A 22,396-nucleotide genomic window follows, 5' to 3' on the forward strand; every position below is an offset into this window, starting at 1 on the left:
ATAGGGATAAATTTACTGACTCTCATTTGCAATGTTCCTAAAAAACAGTTTTGGTACAAGATACCCCAAAAGCTGAAAATCTTACTATAGGAATTTTCTGATTTTTTATTTTTTTGGACAATTTACACATGCTTGAAATTACTTTATTTCTTTTTTTTAATTTATTTTTTATTGTGAAAATACTGTACAGAGGGGTTACAATTAGATGGGCAAGATAATGAGTACATCTCTTATCAAGCATTGTAGCCTCCTCCTTTGTTTCCCCTTCCCCTCCCTTCCTGTCCTCCCCCTCCACCCCCTCATCTAATTACTTTATTTCTTAATGTAAAAGTTGTTCATGTTCATGTAGAAGAATTAGCAAAGTAGGGGAGAAAATATTGGAGGCATGTAAAAGATAATCTGTAATGCTATCACTGCTCATAACGAATCCATTATTTCAAAGCTCTTAGTTCCAGATATAGTGACTATGTCATATACAACAAATTGTAGTGCAACCTCAATGGTGGATACTACTTTAATTCCTGTTTTCTGTATCCATTTTTATGTCTTAAGTATTAAAAATAATTTGTAGACATTTGCAATGTACACAATACTGAACTTTCATTGTTGTGCCTATAGGCTACATCCCAGGTTCTAGTAGAACAAACATCTTTTCATACATCCTAAATCCTTGTCCATATTTCAGATAATTCCCTTAGTAAACTTGTCAAAAACAAAACTTGTAGAAAACATTATAACCAAGTAGTTTATATTTATGAAGGTTTTTTGGAGTTTTTTTGGTCTGGTCGTGGGGCCTGAACTCTGGGCCTGGGCGTTGTCCCTCAGCTCTTCAGCTCAAGGCTAGCACTCTACCACTTGAGCCACAGTGCCACTTGCGGCTTTTTTTCTTTTTGCTTATGTGGTGCTGAGGAATCGAACTCAGGGCCTCATGCATGCAAGGCAAACGCTCTACCACTGAGCCACCTTCCCAGCCCTATTTATGAAGTTTATATGTGCCACTTCTCTGCTTGTCCTATACATGCTATATATAGGAACTAATTCAATATTAGTTCTGTTTTACAGAGGGATAAACTGAGGCACAGAGAACTTTGTTTTAGATCTCTCCACGTTCCCATTGCTAATAAGTGTGGGTCCGATCTGGGATGTGCCACAAGCAATGTGATAGAGAGGGTGCTCCTAACCTTTACCCTGTGTGGATTCTCTAATCACATGCATCTCTAATCACATCTGCCCTGGAAGATCATGGACACAGAACGTGGAAGAGATGGTTCTCCTAATTTAATCCCTGGACATTTACAAAAAGCCAGGCACAGAAAGAAGGGCTCATTAAAGTAGCACAAATAAAGCAAAAACCTAACACATGTGACTCCTCATCCAGCCAGAGGATCACTGGCTGCTATTCAAAGCTTCTCTGTGAGCCATAGTGTTTGCACCATCTGGGAACATGCAGGAAATGCAGAGTCTCAGGTTTCTCTCCCACCAGTTCCATTTGCACATTTAAATTTGAGTAGTTCTGGCAAAATATTCTGTAAACTTGATAGAGCTTTGATACTTTAATGAAAAAAAATCTGCATATCATCTGCTCGTGTTTCTACAGCCAGAAAAGTCTTCATACCAGCTAAAAAGGTGATAGTATTGAGCCATTTGTACTTGCTGTTATTATTGTTATTGTTTCTTGTTCCAGTCCTGGGGCTTGAACTCAGGGCCTACGCATTGTCCCTGAGGATTTGGAGGTGGTTTTTTGTTTGTTTGTTTGTTTGTTTTTTGCTAAGGCTAGCATTCTTCTATCACTTCCACTCCTGGACTTCTAAACTTGCTTTTATTTTAGGTTAAAAAAATAAACAAATATTGGCAATTTACTGTGGTTCAGCCTCAGTGGAAAACTGAGTGATAAAACATACAGGTGGCTGTCAATTTTTGTGAAGAGTAGACTTAAGGAAGAATCAAATGAGCACAGTTTCATCAGTAAAAATAAACAAATGGACTGGGAATGTGGCTCAGTGGTAGTTTGCTTGCCTTGCATGCATGAGGCCCTGGGTTCAATTTAGCACCACATAAGCAGAAAAAGCTGGAAGTGGCACTATGTCTCAAGTGGTAGAGCGCTAGCATTGAGCTGAAAAGCTGAGGGACAGTGCCCAGGCCCAGAGTTCAAGCCCCACAACTGACTAAATAAACAAACAAACAAAAAAAAAAACAAGTAAGTACTGTCAAAATGACAAGTGTTGGGCTGGAAAAGTGACTTAGGTAGAATGCTTGTCTAGCATGCATGAAAGTCCTGGGTTTGATTGCGCATTAACACATAAACAGAAAAAGCCCAGAAGTGGCACTGTGGCTCAAGTAGTAGAGTGCTAGCCTTGAGCAAATGAAGCTCAGGGACAGGGTCCAGGGACAGTGCCTGAGTTCAAGCCCCAGGACTGGAAAAAAAAAGAAGACAAGTGCTACTGTGGAGCATGATGAGAAGTTAGGAGAAAGTTAAATGATGCTTAGAAATAAGAGCTGTAGAAGATAAGCTTCATTTTGTATGCTCATATGCTCCTAGCTATTGAGCTACTGTGCTCCTCTGCTAATAATATCATAGACATATTCTAGTTATTACAAATGAGGGAAACCTTGCAGCTGTGTTTCTTTGGGTCTGGTTTGCTTTGCTTAATACAATTTTTTCAAATTCTTTCCATTTCCTTACAAATGAGTCAATGTCATTCTTTCTAATGGAAGCATAGAATTCATTACACACACACACACACACACACACACACACACACACACACACACACACACACACACACACATACCCCACATTTTCTTGATCCATTCATCTACTGAGAGGCATCTGGGTTGGTTCCCTATCTTAGCTATGGTAAATAATGCTGCAATAAACATGGTTGTGCTGATAAGTTTAGTGTGGTCTTATTTGTGGTCATTTGGGTAAATGCTCCAAGAAATGGGAACAAGAGGTTTTATAATGTACTGTTTACAGTTAATTCTTCTTCCTTTTTCTTTTCCTTTGATTTATGCCCTGTTGTCACTGTTTTTTTTATTTCTGTACCCTTTGTCCTGTATGTAACTTTATCTGGTTTGTGGAAGAGAAGGGGAATCACAGAAACATGGGACAAAGGGTGAACCAATGGAACAGTGATACTCACTAAACACTGTGTTGTGGAGGGAGGGAATCAGGAAGAGGAGAAGTGGGAGAAAATGAGGGAGCAGGTAACACTGTTCAAAAAGAAATATACTCATGGACTGGGAAGGTGGCTTAGTGGTAGAGCGCTTGCCTTGCATGCCTGAGGCCTTGGGTTCAATTCCTCAGCACCACATAAGCGAAAAGAAAAAAGCTGGAAGTGGCGCTGTGGCTCAAGTGGTAGAGTGCTAGCCTTGAGCTGAAGAGCTGAGGGACAGCGCCCAGGCCCAGAGTTCAGGCCCCATGACCAGACCCTCTCCCCCCCCCCAAAAAAAAGAAATGTACTCATTACCTTACTTATGTAACTGTAACTCTTCTGTACATTATCTTTTTGTTTTGGTTTGGGTCTTTTTGTACATCATCTTAACAATAAAAAATTTTTAAAAAGAGCTACGGAAGAAAATGATTATTGGCTTGTACTAATGGCTAGCCCAATCTAAGTCCAGCTCAGAGTCTGATAAAGCAAATACAGAAAGTAGAGGAGATGGGAATTCTTGTGTGAGTCCATCAACTTCATTAGATTGAAGAAAGCCATGTGACAGGGTGCGCTAGTCTTACTGGCCTCAAATGGGCCATTTCTATGGTTTGAAATCAGAGGATATGCTGTAGGCGGGGGAAGTCACTGTTTTCTCATGTAGAGAACTCTACTTTGCGATGGAGTCCTCATTTACACAAGCTAAATATCTTCTAATACAAGTTTGACATGGCTTTAGGTGCTCCACATACCACCAACAGGCAACAGCAAGAGCAGGTGCTTGGAGCTGCTCACTGGCTAGAAGCTAGGCTGCCCCATTACTGCTTCTTCAGGTTCTTTCATTTGCTAGGAAGTATCATGGAACTTGGGAAAGCACTTCCTTCATCTGTCTCCATTTACTACAAAAGATACAGAGGAGTAGCAGACAGAAGAGAGACACAGGGAATGGTACGTGGGAAGAAGACTAAATTCCCTGGCCTTCTCTGGAGTGTCACCCACTCTTCAGCACTTTCTCACATCCAGCATCCCCAAAGCACTCGAAATCAGGTCCTTTGGGGAAATAAACCAAGCCCATTGTGCTCCACTCAACCTTAAACCCTTTTCTCCCATCCTTTCCTCCTTTTAACCTTTCTCATAGGAAACAACTGCTTTTACACATGTCTGGATTTTCCTAATGCTGGGCTGTGATCATGGAAAGCATGGTGAGCTCCAATCAGAAAATGTCTGAAGATTGTGTACCACATAGACCTATGATCTATTCTTTGGGTTCAGTTTTTTAATTGTTATTTTATTTGGAAGGAAGCCTGCCTATATTTTCTAGGGTCACTCTATTTCTGTGGCACCTAGAGTTAACACGGAGCTGAGTGTAGGAATTGCAAGCAATCTGGTTCCTTTTTTTGTTTGTTTGTTTTTAACACCAAGTCAAGGCATGTAAAGAAATAGAAAAGGGGGCTGGGCTCTTCAGTAAATGGTGCTGGCAAAATTGGTTAACTACATGTAGAAAACTAAAGCTAGATCCTTATATATCACCCTGCACCAGAATCAACTCCAAATGGATCAAAGACCTTGAACTCAAAGCAGACACTCTGAAAACATTACAGGATGGAATAGGAGAAACCCTAGGTCTCCTTGGCTCAGGCCGAAATTTTCTGAATAGAGACCCGGAAACACAACAAATCAAAGAAAGGTTGGACAAATGGGATTGTATAAGGTTGCAGAGCTTCTGCAGGGCAAATGACATAGCTAGCAAGATCAATAGAAAGCCCACGGATTGGGAGAAGATCTTTACTAGCCATACAACGGACAAGGGTCTCATATCTAAAATATACTTGGAACTCAAAAAATTAAACCACCCAACAACAAATCCTCAAAGAAACAACTGCCCAATAAACAAGTGGGCGAAAGACTTAAAGAGAAGCTTCTCTGAAGAAGAAAGAAGGATGGCCAATAGACACATGAAGAAATGTTCAACATCCCTAGCCATAAAAGAAATGCAAATCAAAACAACATTGAGATATCACCTCATTCCAGTTAGAACAGCAAAAATCAAGAACTCTAACAACAACAGATGCTGGAGGGGATGTGGACAGAAAGGAACCTTACTTCATTGTTGGTGGGAATGTAAACTTGTTCAACCACTTTGGAAAGCAGTATGGAGGTTCCTCAAAAGACTTCACATAGAACTCCCCTATGACCCAGCAATCCCACTTTTGGGCATTTACCCCAATGTTTACAAAAAAGACCACACTAAAGCTACCAGCACAACTATGTTTATTGCAGCATTATTTACCATAGCTAAGATATGGAACCAACCCAGATGCCCCTCAGTAGATGAAGGATCAAGAAAATGTGGTATATATACACAATGGAATTCTATGCCTCCATCAGAAAGAATGACATTTCCTCATTTGTTAGGAAATGGAAAGACTTGGAAAAAATTATATTAAGTGAAGTAAGCCAGGCCCAAAGAAACATAGGTCCCATGGTTTCCCTTATTTGCAATATCTAGTATAGGTATGAGTCAAGTGGAAAAGGTCAGATAATGTGATGTTAGGAAAACGAACCCTTAAATATGTATTTTAATGTTTTTGTTTCTTTCATGCATGTGTTTCTAACGCATTTATAAGATTATTTCTTTGTTGCTTTGTATGTCCCTCCCCCACAGTATAACCCCCGCTTTCACTATATTTGATGTCAGTATAACATGTGGAGGAGACGGGGACAAACAAGTCGTTTAAGGATTCAGGTGGACCTGTTGCAACAATGAGAAGTACAAATTGTCATGTCAAAACCAGCTTTACAATGTCGGTGTGTGGGGGGGAGGGGTAGTATGATTGGGTGGGGGGGAGGGGGGAGGCTGGGAAGGGAGGTGAAGGGTAAACAAAGGAGGAGGCTGCAATGCTTGGTAAGAAATGTATGCATTATCCTGCCCATGTAATTGTAACCCCTCTGTACAGTATGTTCTCAAATAAAATTAAATTAAATTAAAAAAAAAAGAAAAAGAAAAGGGAGCTGGGAAGGTGGCTCAGTGGTAGAGCACTTGCCTTGCATGCATGAGGCCCTGGGTTCGATTCCTCAGCACCACATAAGCAAAAAGAAAAAAGCTGGAAGTGGCGCTGTGGCTCAAGTGGTAGAGCGCTAGCCTTGAGCTGAAGAGCTGAGGGACAGTGCCCAGGCCCAGAGTTCAGGCCCCACGACCGGACCCCCAAAAAAAAAAAAAAAAGAAATAGAAAAGGATGAACAAAAGGAACAACATGGCTAATAAAAGTCTAAGAAACAAATCAAATGGCCTTTGGTTTGTGAAAATCAAAAAGCGGAGAGACTATTATACCGAAGAGAATGAATTGAAAAGCTAGCGATAATCTAAGATGCACTCATATTTACTCCTTGTAGGATAAAACAAAAATGATCATAAAAGGAAATGAGAGAAAAAGCAAGGAGCACTTCTTTCCACTTGGTTAAAGGCAATGAATGGCTAATAAACATATTGACCAGAGGGTGCTCAGTTTAACACCATCCAGAAAACAGTGGTTTAGGCTCAGTCGTGTCTTCTTCAATGCAGAGGTTGTATAAAGTGATTTTAAGAGCTTTTATAAGTAAAATATGTAAGATGGGATTTAGCCAAGAATGTGAGTGATAGAAAAGATGCATGGCACCATGAAAAACTGATTGCTAGAGTGTGAGAATATCCCACAGATCATACAGGGGCAGCTCTGGGCTTCCCACATTGCTCCTGAAACTGTTAGGGACTAGGGTTTTCTAGTCCCCATTGATGGTCATTGAGAAAGTCTAATCTGGCAAAAAATTGCCTGTAAGTGGCAGCAATTTGACCCCAAGTTTCTTTGTTTCCTTCTCTATTCTACCCTTGACTTTTAAATCTTTCTTCTCTTTCCTCCTCTTTCCTTTGTTCCATCTAGCCCAGACTTTCACTGAATATGCCAAAAACTGTTTGGAGATTGTAAGAATATCAATAAGAATAAGGCAACAGCATCTCATTCTCAACTGGCTTACCACCTAACAGGATAGATAGGACAGCCACAAATTGTGGTACCAAGCAGGATAATGACAATGACAAATGACAGAGAGTGGTGTGGGATCTCAGAGGAGGGCACAATTGTGGTTGATCGATGGCATCTGGGACCTGGCTTGCTGGAGAAGGTAGAGTTTGAACTGGTTCATGAGAGGTGAGCATACGTGGAATGGGAAGAACTTCCAAAAAATGTACTTCAGAGACAAAAACACAGAAGAAGAGAGCTATATGTGATTTTCGACAATGATAGTGATAAGAGAAAGGCAATGGATCTGTATCTGGAAGGGACCATAGGAACTGAAGCCTCAGCAAAGGTTCAGGTCCCTTCACCTTGGTGCAGGCTCTCTATGTGATTCTGGAGCACACGAAGGGTGTGTTAAAACCCACCCCTAGCATTTTGATTAGGAAGGAAGAGGAGGCAGGATAAGTATTTTGCATTTCAAACAGGTTCCCAGATGGTAGTGAAGTTGTGTCTGAAACTCAGTGTTCAAGGTCATGCCAGAGGCTCTTGCCTTCCTGACTGATTCTTACACCTAGAAAGTTCTACCTTCAGATAGCCCCACAATTCTTGCTTTCCTTTATTTATTCCTCCCACCAACTCTCCTGACACTCTTTATCAGTGCATGCACTTTATCTCTCTCCATAGCACTTATCAGGATTCAACACTATGGTTTATTAATTTCCCATCATCCTATTAGAATGTAAATCCCACAAGAGGCTGTTTAATTCACAAGTACCTAAGGCAGGGCTAATTTCCTAATACCTAAGTTCCTGCATTGCTAGACCCTTAAAGGTATTGGGCTAATGGCAGGCACTTAATCAGTAATGCTGAATAAATGGATAAGAGATTGCTTTGGAAAGAAGAGTGGGAGATAAGGGGCCTCTCTAGTATGGCAGAAAGGATGAAAGCAGAGATGGCTCAGAGCAAATGACTTAGATGGTGCTGTTTTATCAATACAGACACCTTTCTGCTAGTAAAAAGTCTGGGGTCAGAAGTGAGAGAAAGGAAGGATTTAGGATGGGGAGGGGCTGAAAGGAGACCTTTAGAATGAATGTGTAGAGAAAGTATAACCACTGTCTCAGAAAACTAGGCGCCTATGGAAAAGGAAAGAAAACCACTCGTTTTAGGCAGAGAAAAACAAAGCAAGCAGACTATGTTTATTTGTCTCTGAAATACTAAAGTGGTTTTCCTATCAGATGCTACGTAACATGATTTTCTATTCATCACTTACAGTCACTCTCCGCTTCCATGAAGAAGTCTGAAAGATGAGGAGGAATTGCATTCTTCCATATGTGCCTTCTTCCATGTAAGTCAGTGACTTAGAATGTACTGCTGAAAATAAAGACAACCCTGAGATACCACCTTACCCCAGTCAGAATGTCCCACATCCACAAATCAGCCAACGACAAATGCTGGAGGGGATGTGGAGAAAGAGGAACCCTATTACACTGCTGGTGGGAATGTACACTTATACAACCACTTTGGAAAGCAGTCTGGAGGGTCCTTAGAAAGCTAAAGATTGACCTCCCTTACGACCCAGTCATACCACTTCTAGGCATCTACCCTGAACAACAGGAACCAATATACAAGGACACGTGCACCTCCATTTTGCAGCACTGTTCGCAATAGCTAGGATATGGAAACAACCCAGATGCCTCACCACAGATGAATGGATCCAAAAATTGTGGTATCTATACACAATGGAATATTATGCAGCCATTAGAAATGACAAAATAATGGCATTTGCAGGGAAATGGATGGAGCTAGAAGGAATCATGTTGAGTGAGGTAAGCAAAGAGCAAAGAGACAAACGGTACATGGTCTCCCTGATAAGTGGATGCTAAATCCAAAATGTTAGGTGATACGACAAAACTAACAGGACTTAAGAAACAAAGAACTCCCGCTCATCTGGTTGAACCACTACTAAATATCCCCATGCTGCTGATCACAAATATGGTATATAACATGTGAACACTGTTATATATTACAGACTGTGATAGACAATTTGCTCCAGGAAAGTTAGAATGAACTTGTGACTTTGAAATTATGTAATCACTTAATCACAATCAAAAAAAAAAAAAAAAAGAACCTCGGGGAAGGGAGGGAGGGAGGGGATGGTAGGGGGAAAACAATGGAGGGGGTAACAATGTTCAAGAGGAAGTGTACTCATTACCTCACTCATGTAACTGTAACCCTCTGTATAGTATCTTTACAATAAAAAAAAAAAAAAGAATGTACTGCTGAAAAAAATTATCCTAACTGCTCCATAGGCTTATCTCAACCACACCCAACCTCCAAGATGTTTAGTAATCTGATGCCAAATGTCCTGTTATCATCAGATATCCCATGTGTGCACAGCAGATAGAAGACCCCAGCCATATTTTACAAATCTTGTCTCCTTATTGTAGTCACAAAAACCTGAATGAATTTCGTAGACATCTAAGTGATTCATGAATTAGTCTGGTAGAGATGAGACACTTTGAAAGGAAAATGGAGGAAACAAAAAATGTGGATGAGGCTCACTCCTGTAATCCTAGCTACTCAGGAGGCTGAGATCTGAGAATCACAGTTCAAAGCCAGCCTTGTCAGGAAGGTCCATGAGACTCTTATCTCCAATAAATCACTTAGTAAACAGGAAGTGGCATTGTGGCTCAAGTGCTAGAGCACTAGCCTTGAGCTGAAAAGGTCAGGGACAGTGCCCAGGCCCAGAGTTCAAGCCCCATGACTGACCTATATATATATATGTATATATATACACATATATATACATATATATATACACACACACACATATATGTATATATATGGATGAAATCACACAAGCAAATGAGTACAGATCTGTACTTGCAAACACAGACCAGGATGTCACCTGCTGCTAAAGGTGTGACACTCTAGAAATCCCATTTCTAGAAATCCCACCTTCTAGCAGTAATGCAAGACTGAAATGTCAACAAAAAATACGGTATGTGTGTGTTAAGAACAAAGATACAAAGAGCAAAAGCAGGGAGATGGTGTGTTCACCGAACAAATTGGCATTTTTGTTTGCTTAAAACTCTTGTTCATGTGTTCATTTCCTCCTTTTGTCACTGTCTCTGTTTCTCTGTCTTTCTCTCTCATTTAAATTGTTGAATTAAAACATATGACCCCTGGAGGCAGAGATGACTATTCTCCCTGCAAGACAATGCCTGTCCCAGCTACCTTGAAAGATGCTTAGCCCCAGTGGGGGATAAGTAATGATGGATGGTCGGAGTGTGCTCATTAGACGGTGTGTGTAGAAAGAGGGAGGATGAACAGAGAGAAGGTACCTCCTGGTCTCTGAAAGGAGAGAGAACACCCATTTATTTGGCTCAGAAGCAACTAAGACATTTCACAATCTTTTAATTAATTCCAAGGAAGATAAAAGGCAATAGAAATAGTCAATTTTGCAATATAATATTTCTACATGAGGGCCTTCCCAGTGAATATTAGCATAATCATCTACCTGATATAATCCCTGGTATTATATTTTGGTTTACAAGGTATTTGCAATTTCATTCCATGCTACAGAAATACACACTAGTGGCAGCATTTTCCTTTTCTTTCTTCCAAAGCTATTACATTTCTGCCTGTTTTTTTTTTCATTTCATTTCAGAGCCCCCAAGTCACTCTAGCACAAATCCTCAGAGTTAGATGTGTGTTCTTTGTGCTTTCAATTCTACATGGGTTTCTCTATCAGTCAGGATCCCAGCAGAAATAGGATTCTGCTCAAATAGTTCAATTAAAGAGGATTTAATAAAGGGGCTATTGACAGATGTGGTGAGCAGACAAACCGAGATGCTGAAGCATCCAGAGATTAGTGATCCCTGGGTATGAAGGGACAAAGGAAGGAAAGGAATTAACTCTCCAGGTTAGGAAGAACTTGCCCTTGGAAGAAGACTGCTTAGCAGAAGTGGAGCAACAGCAGCTACTGTCAGGCTGTGGCCCTAAAGACATGAAGAATGCAGAGAAGAAAAATCTTGACCTTTCTCTTCCTGTTCTCCATTTGTTTGCTGACAAGAGGAGCCAGATCTGTGTTGAAAGGATAATCTACCTGGCACAGAAAAAAGTAAGTCAAAGAACAGATTAGGTCTGGGAAGGTGGCTAACACTAATCTCCCAATTTGCTTTGTCACTTCCCATGAGCATAAAGATATGTCTTTATTCTTCTGTGAAGATATAATAGACTCAATGATGAGGGTTCATGAGGCAAGTTACATACAGCACGGTCTAGATCATGGAATGGTCCAACAGAAGAAAAAGAAGTCACAGAGCTGGGCTCATGTTTCCATTATAAACTTATCATCTTAACTTTCAGCTGGAAGCTCAGTTAACACTTTGATCTTTATAAAAGCCAGGACTCATCCAGGTGCTGGTGACTCACACCTGTAATCCTACTTGCTCAGCAGGCTGGGTTCTGAGATCTGTGTTTGAAAGCCAGCCTGACCAGGATAATCTGTAAGACTCTTATTTCCAACTAACTAGCAAAAACCAGAACTGGAGCAGCCAGACCCTGAGTTCAAGCCCCAGGACTGGAAAACAAACAATTCATTTCCCTCAGAAACATGTTAAATCTAAATCCTCCCTGCTTTAGTCAGGACCTTACTCCCTGCCTTATAGAGAGAAACTAGAACAGCCAGTATTTGTCTCTTCAGAGATTTAATTCTATCTCTTTCCCTTAGTCTCTTCTTTAACTACAGTTTCATTCTTATATATGCTACCTGACATAAAATATAAGCACACTATTCTTATCTTAAGCAAAAAGCAAAATAGCAACCCCCTACTTCAAGTCAAGCTAGTTAATGCCCACCGTGGCATTCATTTGTTTTATTTTTTCATAGATAAGCTTCTTGAAATTATGATCTATGCTCAGGAATTCATTTCTTCACAACCATTCAATCCTCAATTGCCTAAAGCTCACTACTCCACACACAAAAAAGTGCCCTCATTGATATCATAAGTGGTTTCATGGAAAACCAATGGGACCACTTTGTAATAATTTAGGTAAAGGACCTTCCTTTTTTGGAACTCTTATTTCCTTTAACCATCATTTTCTGGACCTCTTTCTAGACTTTTCTGGTGGTTTGTTCCCTGTATATTCCCTCTCCATTCTCTGTATGGACCTAGTACTGTACTCAAAGTTTCAAGAAATCAGCCACTGAAGTATATTTCACAGGCTAGATTTGTTGTTGTTGTTGTTCTTCAGACCTGTGTATCCAAGTGATTGACAAAGAACTCAGCCTAGTTATATGCATTTCCAAGAATTCATGGTATTTCCTTTCTCCTCTCAGTATTTGATTATCTAATTGTGAAAATTAGAAAAAATCGATTTCTGAATATTTCTATAATTGATTCTCTTCTGTTGCAATTGTAAGCTTGTATTATTGTTATTTCCATAATACCCCAGAAATTTTGCCACCTACATCAGTGATCAAGTCTTCCCACATCAGATATTTCAGAGAAAAGTTTATTTTTAAAAAAATGTAATTACCTAAATTTCCTGCTTATATTCTTCATTTATATCCTATTGTGTTTGAGTCATCAGAACTGTGGGCTATGGGACACAAGGTATGCCCTTAGGTATATCTGCAGCCTTACCTCACCTCTCCCTGCACTCAGAAGGAGAAATTACCTTCTATTTTAGCCATGCTATGATTGTCTAGACTTGACCATACTTTCTCACTTGTAGTTCTGTGTTCCAATATATTCCCTGGGTCTGGAAAGTCTTAATCTAATCAGGTTATATCCTTTCAGTACCTGCCATTTAAAAGAAAAAAATGCAAAATACTTGGCACATTTAATAACTAATTCAAATTCTTCTTTGTACTTTAAGACACAGTTCACAGCCTTCTCCCCTCCTTCAGATGCCCAATGCCAAGAGTTTTCTCTGTGGGCACAGGGATCCGCGAGTGGGAATTGTTTGTTTACTTGCCTGGTTACTCATTACATTTTACCCATGGACTGCTCTTTCATCTCTGCAGTCCCAGACCAGTAGAAAGCAGACAGACACCCTACAAATATTTATAGTAAAGAAATGAAATCTGCCCTCATTAAACACTTCTCAGCCTTGCCAAGTCAATTGACTCCATCCCCAACAATTCTCAGGAATAGGAAAGGGTAAGATAATTTTTAGATTCACCAAAGGCAGTAGGATCAACTGTTAAGAGCATCATGAACTCCACTGACCTGAGCATTTAGTCCTAACTCTGTGACTAGCTCTGCAAATCCTTCTGCCTTTGGAGAGTTCTCCTTCCCCGGATATTCAGCAATGGGATTAGGCTATGGTTTGTCTTAAATTCTGACATTCTATGGCTTGAAACCATCATTTATAAAAGAAAATGCACACATTTTACCATCTTGTAGTGTAAACTTCTAAAGTGCATCTGGAAGGATTGTTCTTTCAGGAGAACCAAGTGAATGGGTTGGAAGTCACTAGATGTCCATGTGAATGATGAGAACTATGTTCTTTCAGATTGGGCCTTTGGCTTAGTAACCTTATTTCACAGCCTCTCCCATATCTCAGCCCATCTGAGTAATTCTAACCCATAGGAAGGATGTTATGTTTGAACTTGTGGACTGTAATCTTTTTTCCCACTTTCCTGAAGCTAAACTATGAGGGACAAAAGACTCTAGTTTGGAGGAGAATGGCAAAGCTCCGGGCCAACAGGGAGCCTGGCTCTCTGGCACTGCCAGTTAGTCATAACTATTCTGGAGTTTTACGTGAGTGAGAAATGGATTTCTTTAGTTAAGTCATTGAGTTTAGGGGTTCCTATAAAAGAACAAATAAACAAAGAAAAAGCAAACAATCCAAAAGCACTCTTTATTCCACTGTACCATAAAGAAACTGCCTATGCCTATAGGCAGCGTAGAAAGACATTTTATTCAGCAAGGCAAATTCTAATCTAATAAACCACTTATCTGTTGATAGATCATAATAAAGATGTTAAAGCAAGTCTCCAAAAGACTTGTTATTTTCTGTCCATTCATTCCATTTAAAAAGACCGAAAAACATAGAATGCCTTTGCAGCTTGTGTAACATAAGCTGTGAAGTTATGAAACATTAACAATCTTCTGTTGCTTTTCAGGGGATGGAAGTGATTGGGCCATGGGTGCCATAAAATGCCACAAAGTAAAGTTTCCATGATCAGATTGAGTTCTAAGGAGAAAGTGGTCCAAAAGCATTTGGGAAACTTTCCACTAGCTCAGTGAGCAGGCAGAGTACTGATCCCTATGGAGTGCATTCTGCCTGTAGGTTCAGGTCAGAGGGGAAGAGAGCCAATGCATTACATTCACAAGCGAAACATGAGGCTCTAACACATAGAATGTATAGGAAGGGAGAAAGTCTTTGTTGTAACCAGCTGATAAATATCGGCACTTTTAGCATATAAGGAAAACTAAAAATATTCTACCATTAATAGAGAGCAAGTGCTAACAAGAACTTTCAAACAATACAGGACAAGACCAGGTGCCAGTAGCTCATGCCTGTAATTCTAGCTACTCAGGAGGCTGAGATCTGAGGATTGTGGTTCAAGGCCAGCCTAGGCAGGAAAGTCCATGAGACTCTTATCTCCAATAAACCATCAGAAAATGACAAGTGGTGCTGTGGCTCAAGTGGTAGAGCACTTGCCTTGAGCTGAAGAGCTGAGGGACAGTGCCTTGGCCCAGAGTTCAAGCCTCATGAACAACAACAAAAACAAACAAAAAAAGCATGCAGCACAATTATTAATTATTACATTAACCACATGCTTGTGGGAGAAAGGTTCAAATTTGATCTTAGAGCCAGGTACAGTGGCTCAAACTGTAAACCTAGCTATTTGTGGGGATATATGTATTGGGTTTGAGGCCAGCTCAAATATAAATGTTTATGATAGGCATAGTGGAATACACCTGTTATCCCAGCTATAGAAGCAGCACAATATCTGGAAGCAGTAGCTCCCTCAGCAATCCTGTGAAGCACAAATAGGAGGATTACAATCCAGGTAAGCTGGGCTTAAAGCCAAATCCTACCTTGAAAATAACCAATGGAAAGAAGGGGCTGGAGATAGGGCTTCAGTTGGGAAGAATGACTGCTTAGTACTGGGAAACAACAAAGGTGACTTAGAACACACCACATACTCTTTACAGTTAATTCCCCAAACATTTAGAAAGCACACATTTGAATGCACAAGCTGAGGTATCTCTTTCTTGCTTTAGGCCATTGTCATGAGTGAGAACTTCTCTGACTCAATTAGATAGGAGTCTCGTGGATGAAGATCATTGAAAAGCAGCAGGAAACCAGAGTTTGATTAAGGAGGTTTCAAAAACAATGCAGAAGAATCTGGAGTGGGTGGAGCCAGGGAGCCAGAGAGCCAGGGGGCCAGGATAGACCTCTGAACAAGGCAATATCTTAAATCTCAGAGAAAGCAGATCCATTGGGAGAAAATGATCTTTACTCAAATTGAGATAAAGAAGTCCTAGTGTCGTCAGTCTTCATTCCAAGGAAAGAAAAGTCCAAATAAGACATATTTTATGAAAGAATTAGATATCTTCAGAAATGACATAAGAGGGGCTGGGAAGGTGGCTCAGAAGTGGAGTGCTTGCCTTGCATGCCTGAGGCCCTGGGTTCGATTCCTCAGCGCCACATAAGCAGAAAAAGCCAGAAGTGATGCTGTGGCTCAAGGGGTAGAGCACTAGCCTTTAGCTGAAGAGTTGAGATACAGCACCCAGGCCCAGAGTTCAAGCCCCATGACGGACAAAAAAAAAAAAAAAAAGAGCCTTGCTTTCTTTAGATCTGCTTCTCTGATTTTCTATGTTTTGTTTTTGCAGATGCCCAAGTGAGCTTAGTGGACAAGTACTCAAGTAGAGATGTATGCTTGGTAGTGGAGAGGATTCCAGACACTGGCTCATTGAGATGTACCAGCTGTCTGTCAGTCAGTCTGTTGGTCTGCCTCCTATAGCCAGCCATGCACATATGTACAGGCCTGGGAGTGAGGTTCATTGCCAGAACTGCTCCCCCAGGAATGAAAAGAGAAGGGGAAGAAACGTCATTGAACATGACAGGTCACTTTAATAAGTGTGGGCTGTACTCATTACCTTACTCATATAACTATAACCACTCTGTACAGTATCTTAACAATTAAAAAATATTTAATCCCTCTCCCCACCCCACCTCCGCCCCCCTGCCAAAAGTGTGGACTTGAATGAGGAAAGATGAATCCAGAGGATCTCAGCAAATGGATTCTTAAACCAGTCACTTCAAGACCTAAGAAGCAGCAAAAACACAGGAGGAAGCCATGTGTCTTTGTGCCACCATTGAGACACAGCAGGGCTAGAAGGTGAAAATTGGCCAGCCCCATGGGGGATTTCTAACTCTTGTATGAATACACCTATCAATCTTCCAGGCAGTATGCTCAGTCCATGTACAGTATACTTGTCTACTCATTCATTGTGTGGCCTTTTCTCTTGACTGAATTATATCCCTCAAAGGGCATTCACTCTGTCTGTCAATATTCTTGGCACCCAATGGGCATTCAGGTAATACTTATACGGATGAGATCACATGTCCACAGGCATTTTGGTGCTATACTTTTTGTGTGTGATAATCTGAAGTTCCTCATCTCATCTTATTTTCTATCACTTATTGGCTTTCTAATACATATTTACCACCAGTGACTCATCATCCCTCCAAAGGGGGAGACCCAGGTTAAAAACTACCAATCTTACCTGAAACTATCAATTCCCAAAATGAGATTCAAACCTTCAGGTTTTCCTAAGTTGTAATGCTTTTAAATGCCTAAATGCGTGGCAGACTGAGAACAGTTTGTAAAGTAAGAAAGAGTTGGGCTGGAAAGGTGGCCCAGTGGTAGAGCACTTGCCTTGCATGCATTAGGCCCTGGGTTCAATTTCTCAGCACCATATAAGCAGAAAAAAGCCAGCAGTGGTGCTGTGGCTCAAGTGGTAGGGCATTAGCCTTGAGCTGAAGAGTTGAGGCCCAGAGTTCAGCCACCTCTCTGCATCCCCCCCACTCCTTGACCAGCAAAAAAAGAAAGAAAGGAAGAAAGAAAGGAAGAAAGGAAGAGCTAGATGATGGGGGAGAGGAGAACAATGGAAAGAGTGACATTGGTCAAGATGCCTTGTATTCATAAATTAGTATGTTGAATCAACACCTCATTGTACAATGACTTAAAGATAATAAAAATACATAAATAAAATCCAATGTAAAAGAAAGAGTGGAGTAAGAATCCCAACTGTGTCCTTATAGTGATCTTGAACTTGAGTCTATCAGTCTATAACTCCTTTAGCTTATGTGTAAAATGGACGAATACTAGAGGCATGAGGTTGACAGAATTATTAATTTCATAAATGTTTATATTACATATTAGTAAGCATTACCTATTTTATCATACAACCAAATACTTATTAAGTGTCAAGAACCATTCAATATCCATGCTATTACTTTAATACTTTCAACAACTTGATGAAGAAGGTTCTAATATTGCCTCTATTGTCCTAGATAAGGAGACTTAGGTCTAGAGAAGTTAAGGAACTTGCCCAAGATAATAGAGCTAATAAATGTGGGAAAATAGACATTAAAACCTAGACAGTTGAACTTGAGGACATATGTTATACTGTGGCTGACTTACAGAAGGCTGTGAAAAATACATGAATAAATAATAGTTTTCAAAATCCTATCCATGATAACCACTAGTTTTATAGTGTTTTATTGACTTAGACCTCACTTTTACTACCACTAAAAAAAAAAAATCTACTCTGTGACACAGATAGATCATATGACACAGATCATTTTTTTGTGTTAGATATCACAGTATAAAGCAACACTAGATCTATTTCTAGAAAAACTAGAAAGAGTGGGGGGGTGGGGAAGCGCACAGTGCTGTGGCCTTGTGTAAAAATCTTACTCATAGAGTGTCATTCAATTACAACCAAAATGTTGATTTGGCATTTGAAGACCCTGATGGCCTCTAAAAGCAGACTATCGATAGAGTGATATTTGAAAGTCAAGAAATCAACTTACTTTCCTTCTTTTTTTTTTCTTTTTTGCCAGTCCTGGGGCTTGAACTCAGGGCCTGGGCACTCTCCCTGAGCTTCTTTTGATCAGGGCTAGCACTCTACCACTTGAGCCACAGCACCACTTCCAGCTTTTTCTGTTTATGTGGTACTGAGGAATCGAATCCAGGGCTTCATGCATGCTGGGCAAGCACATTTCCAGCCCTCAACTTACTTTCTTTTCTGTGTATTTGTAGGCCTTTCAAAAGATGTAATGTTTATGTTTTAGGCATACTGGGGTTGAATTTAGAGCTTCAGTTTACCAGGATACTAATGTCCAGGCAATTGATCTACCACCTGATCCATGCCCTCAGCCATTTAGTTATTTGCTTTAGTCTGATAGTCTTTTTCCCCTCAAGGCTAGCCTCTGCACCTTGATCTTCCTACCTATGTATCCCTTCTCTGTTTCTGCAATGCCAGGTACTTGCCATCATGCCCAACTGGTTGAGATGTAGTCTTGATTTTTGTCTTAGTTGACTTCTAATTGTGAGTCATCCAGATCTTTGCCCCCTGTGTAGATGGGATTGCAGGTGAGTACTACCATGCTGGGCCTTTATGTATAATTTACCTCCAAATGGTATTAACTTTTGCCATTAGATCTTCCCTGAAGTCACTCTATGCATTTTTGTTTTGTTTCCTGAGATCTTTAAATTTGCCATTTACTAAACACTGATTACACAATTGGCCCTATCCAATTGTTATTAGATTACATATAAAAACAATCTACTTCATTAGCTGCTCTCCGGAGCTATGCTGGTGTATTTTGTTGTGACCTAATTGTTTTTGTGCTCAGGGTCCTGCAAAATGATAATCACATATTATTGGATTCACTAACACATACCAAATATCTTGACAAGAATGCAAGAAATAGACTTGTACTATAATTATTTTTTAATGAACAAAGGAAACATAACTAAAGGATAAAAACACGGGGTAGCTTAAAATAACTGCGAGTCAAAAATAATGCTAAACACTATTCTACCCTGTCTTCCCATCAGATTCTAGTTCCCAAACAGGTAAACACATAAAATGTAGTTCCTAAGACAAAGACACTTCCCAAATCCCTGTTCCTGGTAACAAGAGAATGGCATACATCTCATGAAAGTAAGCTAAAGACTTCCATTCTCAGTGGGGAATAGACTCAGAAATATTCCTGGCTTGAAAGAGAACTTAGGCTCCTGTTGTGATCGACAGGGAAGGCTCAGTTCTTTAGCTTCTCATTATTTCCTCTTATTTATTTTTTCCTTACAACTTTCAGGCATCTGGTAATTTATACATTTGGGACTGTCTTATTATCTGGTGGCTGAAGAGAAAATGGCAATTATTACTTTTAGTGCAGAACAACAGAGTAGGTGGCTCAGTCTCCTCCAGCAGGGCTCCACATGCTTAAAATGCTATAGCAAAGACGTTGCCACTGGCCTATGTCCTCTGCCAGGTGCTATTTAGGGACAGACACACACCTGCTCATCTGGAGCAGTCCTAGTAACTTATCACTGAGGAATGCAACACGCTGAAATAATTATGGACAGGCCTGCAGCTGAGTGGAGGAGTGAGATCCTATGTCTCATGGGCACATCTCACTCTGGATACGTGTTTATCATATGACCCAGCATCAGCCAGGAGAGTCACAATTTACTTTTCTACAATCTTATGCGACAAATCAGTCAGGAAGGGACTTCTTTAATTGACACATTGACAAAGAGGGTCAATTATGGCAAAGGGGAGGTTGGGGGTGGGGAGTGATACATTACAGGATGTAAAGTCTAGCCTTCTGTGTTCAGGACTCCAAAGGGTAAGCAAGCCTCTGATGTCAGATCATTTCTATTCCTTCCAAGAACACAAGGGTAGGAAAATTGGGGGATCATACTCCCACCTATAACCCTTACCTCAACCAACACTTCTACCTACTGCCTGCACCCTTTAAAATTAAGGATATATTTTTAAATTTCTCTCCTAGAAACACATTCAGAGGATCAAAAAAAGCAATGCTCAGATCCTTTGGGAGAGAAGGAACAACACAATTCTCTCTTCCAGGGTTCACATCAACTTTTCACATTATTTCTATTAAAAAAAAAAAACCTTTTCTTTAGCATGTTGATTACTTTCCAGGTCATAATTCCCACCACTACGAAAACTTTTTTCAGCTGGAGATTCTTGAGAGATAGTAAACTCCTGAAAAATATGAAGGACACTGGCTTTCCTTCTCTTTTTGAAGCAGTTGAACTACAGGAACTATTTGAGTTTCTTCCTCTCCTAAAATGCAGGCATGCCATAATTTCCAGATTCAAACAATGACCCCCTGCAAAGCTGAGTCACACATATGCTGTCTATACCACAGTAAGCCTTGGGATAATAAGAGCATGCATAGCAATGTACTGTTTTATATCCAGCTCTGGGCTTCCATAAGAAAGCCGCATTGCAAAACTTGCAAACCTATGGGGAAGGGGGACCAATTGTTGTTGCTTTGCCTTCAGACAAATACCCAGAGTTTTACAGCTGGCTACTTCTATTTATTTTTGAATTGAATTATTTGTACTGTTCAGTTTTGAAAAAAAATCTTTAACAACTGCTCTGAAGGCTAACAAGTATTACCCAACAAAAATCACACTCAGTTCTTAAATTAGTCACTGGTGAATTTCAACTCACTGTGCCTGAATACAATTCTACATCAGAAGCCTTGATTTTCAGGTCACAATTCACACAGTATAACAGCATCCCTCAGAATCAACTCAGATAAATTCTGCATATACTAGGCATGGCTTCTCCAAAGACTGAATCCCATTCAACCCAGGGTCCACAGCTGAGGCCACTCTTGTCCACATTTACTCAGTGAGCCCAGCCAAAAGCACTGTACATTTTATAGAGAAGACCAGGAAAGCTTGCAAATTCACATAGAGACCCTGAACCAGAAGAAGGCAGCAGACTAGGCACCCCCACCCTTTATCCAAATGAAAGCCATACACATGAAAGTCCCTCCACTTACCCAGCATAGCGGTTGTTATAAAGGCGGCTGTGCCCTGGTTGCAGAATCTTCAAAAAGAGACAGCAAACAGGCAGAAAAGCAGCTGTCGAGCTCCTGGACTTCCCGAGGAACTTCATAGCTTTACCAGGAGAGGAGTTGAAAGTAACTTGGAGGAGGAGGAAGCTAGAGGTGGCTGCACAGCACCCCGTGCTCACCCCTGCACGTCGGTGTCTGAGAGGGGGTGGGGGAGAAGGCTTGGGAATGAGCAAAATGTGACACTTCTCTCCAGCCGCAAGGAGGGAAAAAAAAAAGTTTTACACAGCTAGGGAAGGGAAGTTGCTGTGAAGACTTGGTTTGGGGAGAAGCAGCAGCCCAGCCCAGCCCAGCCCAGCAGCAGGGCAGGATCCTTCATCAGACTCACTGGAAGGGGCTGGGCCTCCCCTGAGCTGACTCATGGCAGGAGTTTTACTGGGTGCTGTTGTTTCTGACAAGTCTGGTCTGTTTGGGTTTGTCTGCTTTGCCAGTTCGAAGCCCCCGTTTGGGACAATCATTTTCCTTCTACTACCTTCCACAGCACAAGGACCCTTTCCTAGTTGCAAACGAAGTCTAACGATGAGTCCAACAAGCAGTCATAGAACACTCCAGGCTTACAGTTGGCTCTCCCACAGCATATTGCTCTCCCAGGAGCGTGTAGTCCCGAGAGCGCCTGAGCAAGAGGAAGGCTAGGACACCTGGTCTCACTTCAGGCTTCCTGACCCAAGTGGAGCTGCTAGCTGTGGGTTTATTAGGCTGCAGGGAGCTAGCTCTTGGTATTCATTCTGCTTCAGCAGCACTAGGATTGGCTGTTACTTCTGAGGTTCTCATATGGAAAAGGGGGCCTCTGAGTGCTTTACTACCTTCGCTTGCACATTTGGAATCATTTAGGAAGGTTGAGCATCTAAATCAGAACCTGAGGGCTGGGATCGGTAGTTTAACAAGTTCCTCCAGTGATTCCAATGTTAAATCATCTCTACCATGGGTCTAGAGCTTGTCAAACTCCACATACAGAAATATAGGTCGCCTGCAGGTCTTGATCCTTGGCAGTTCTGGTGAGATAGATTTGGGCTGAGGCCTGAGGCTGTTTTTCTAACAAGTTTCTCCATGATGCTGGGTGCTAGGGGATAAAGCCCTTTATGAGTGTTGTTTGTCAGT

General features: G+C 40.9%; 1 protein-coding gene across 1 annotated transcript in view; it reads right to left on the reverse strand.

The window, feature by feature from the left end:
- Cpa6 (carboxypeptidase A6) overlaps positions 1 to 21,342 on the reverse strand; it is a 272,271-nt gene extending 250,929 nt beyond the window's left edge. Inside the window, exon 1 of the mRNA XM_042666133.1 lies at positions 21,227 to 21,342. Coding sequence (XP_042522067.1) covers positions 21,227 to 21,342 — 116 coding nt within the window. The remainder of the gene's footprint in view (positions 1 to 21,226) is intronic.
- Positions 21,343 to 22,396: the final 1,054 nt, after the last annotated feature.

This window comes from Dipodomys spectabilis, unplaced genomic scaffold (assembly GCF_019054845.1).
Source record: "Dipodomys spectabilis isolate Male_0828 unplaced genomic scaffold, ASM1905484v1 ptg000015l, whole genome shotgun sequence".
NCBI lineage: Eukaryota > Metazoa > Chordata > Mammalia > Rodentia > Heteromyidae > Dipodomys > Dipodomys spectabilis.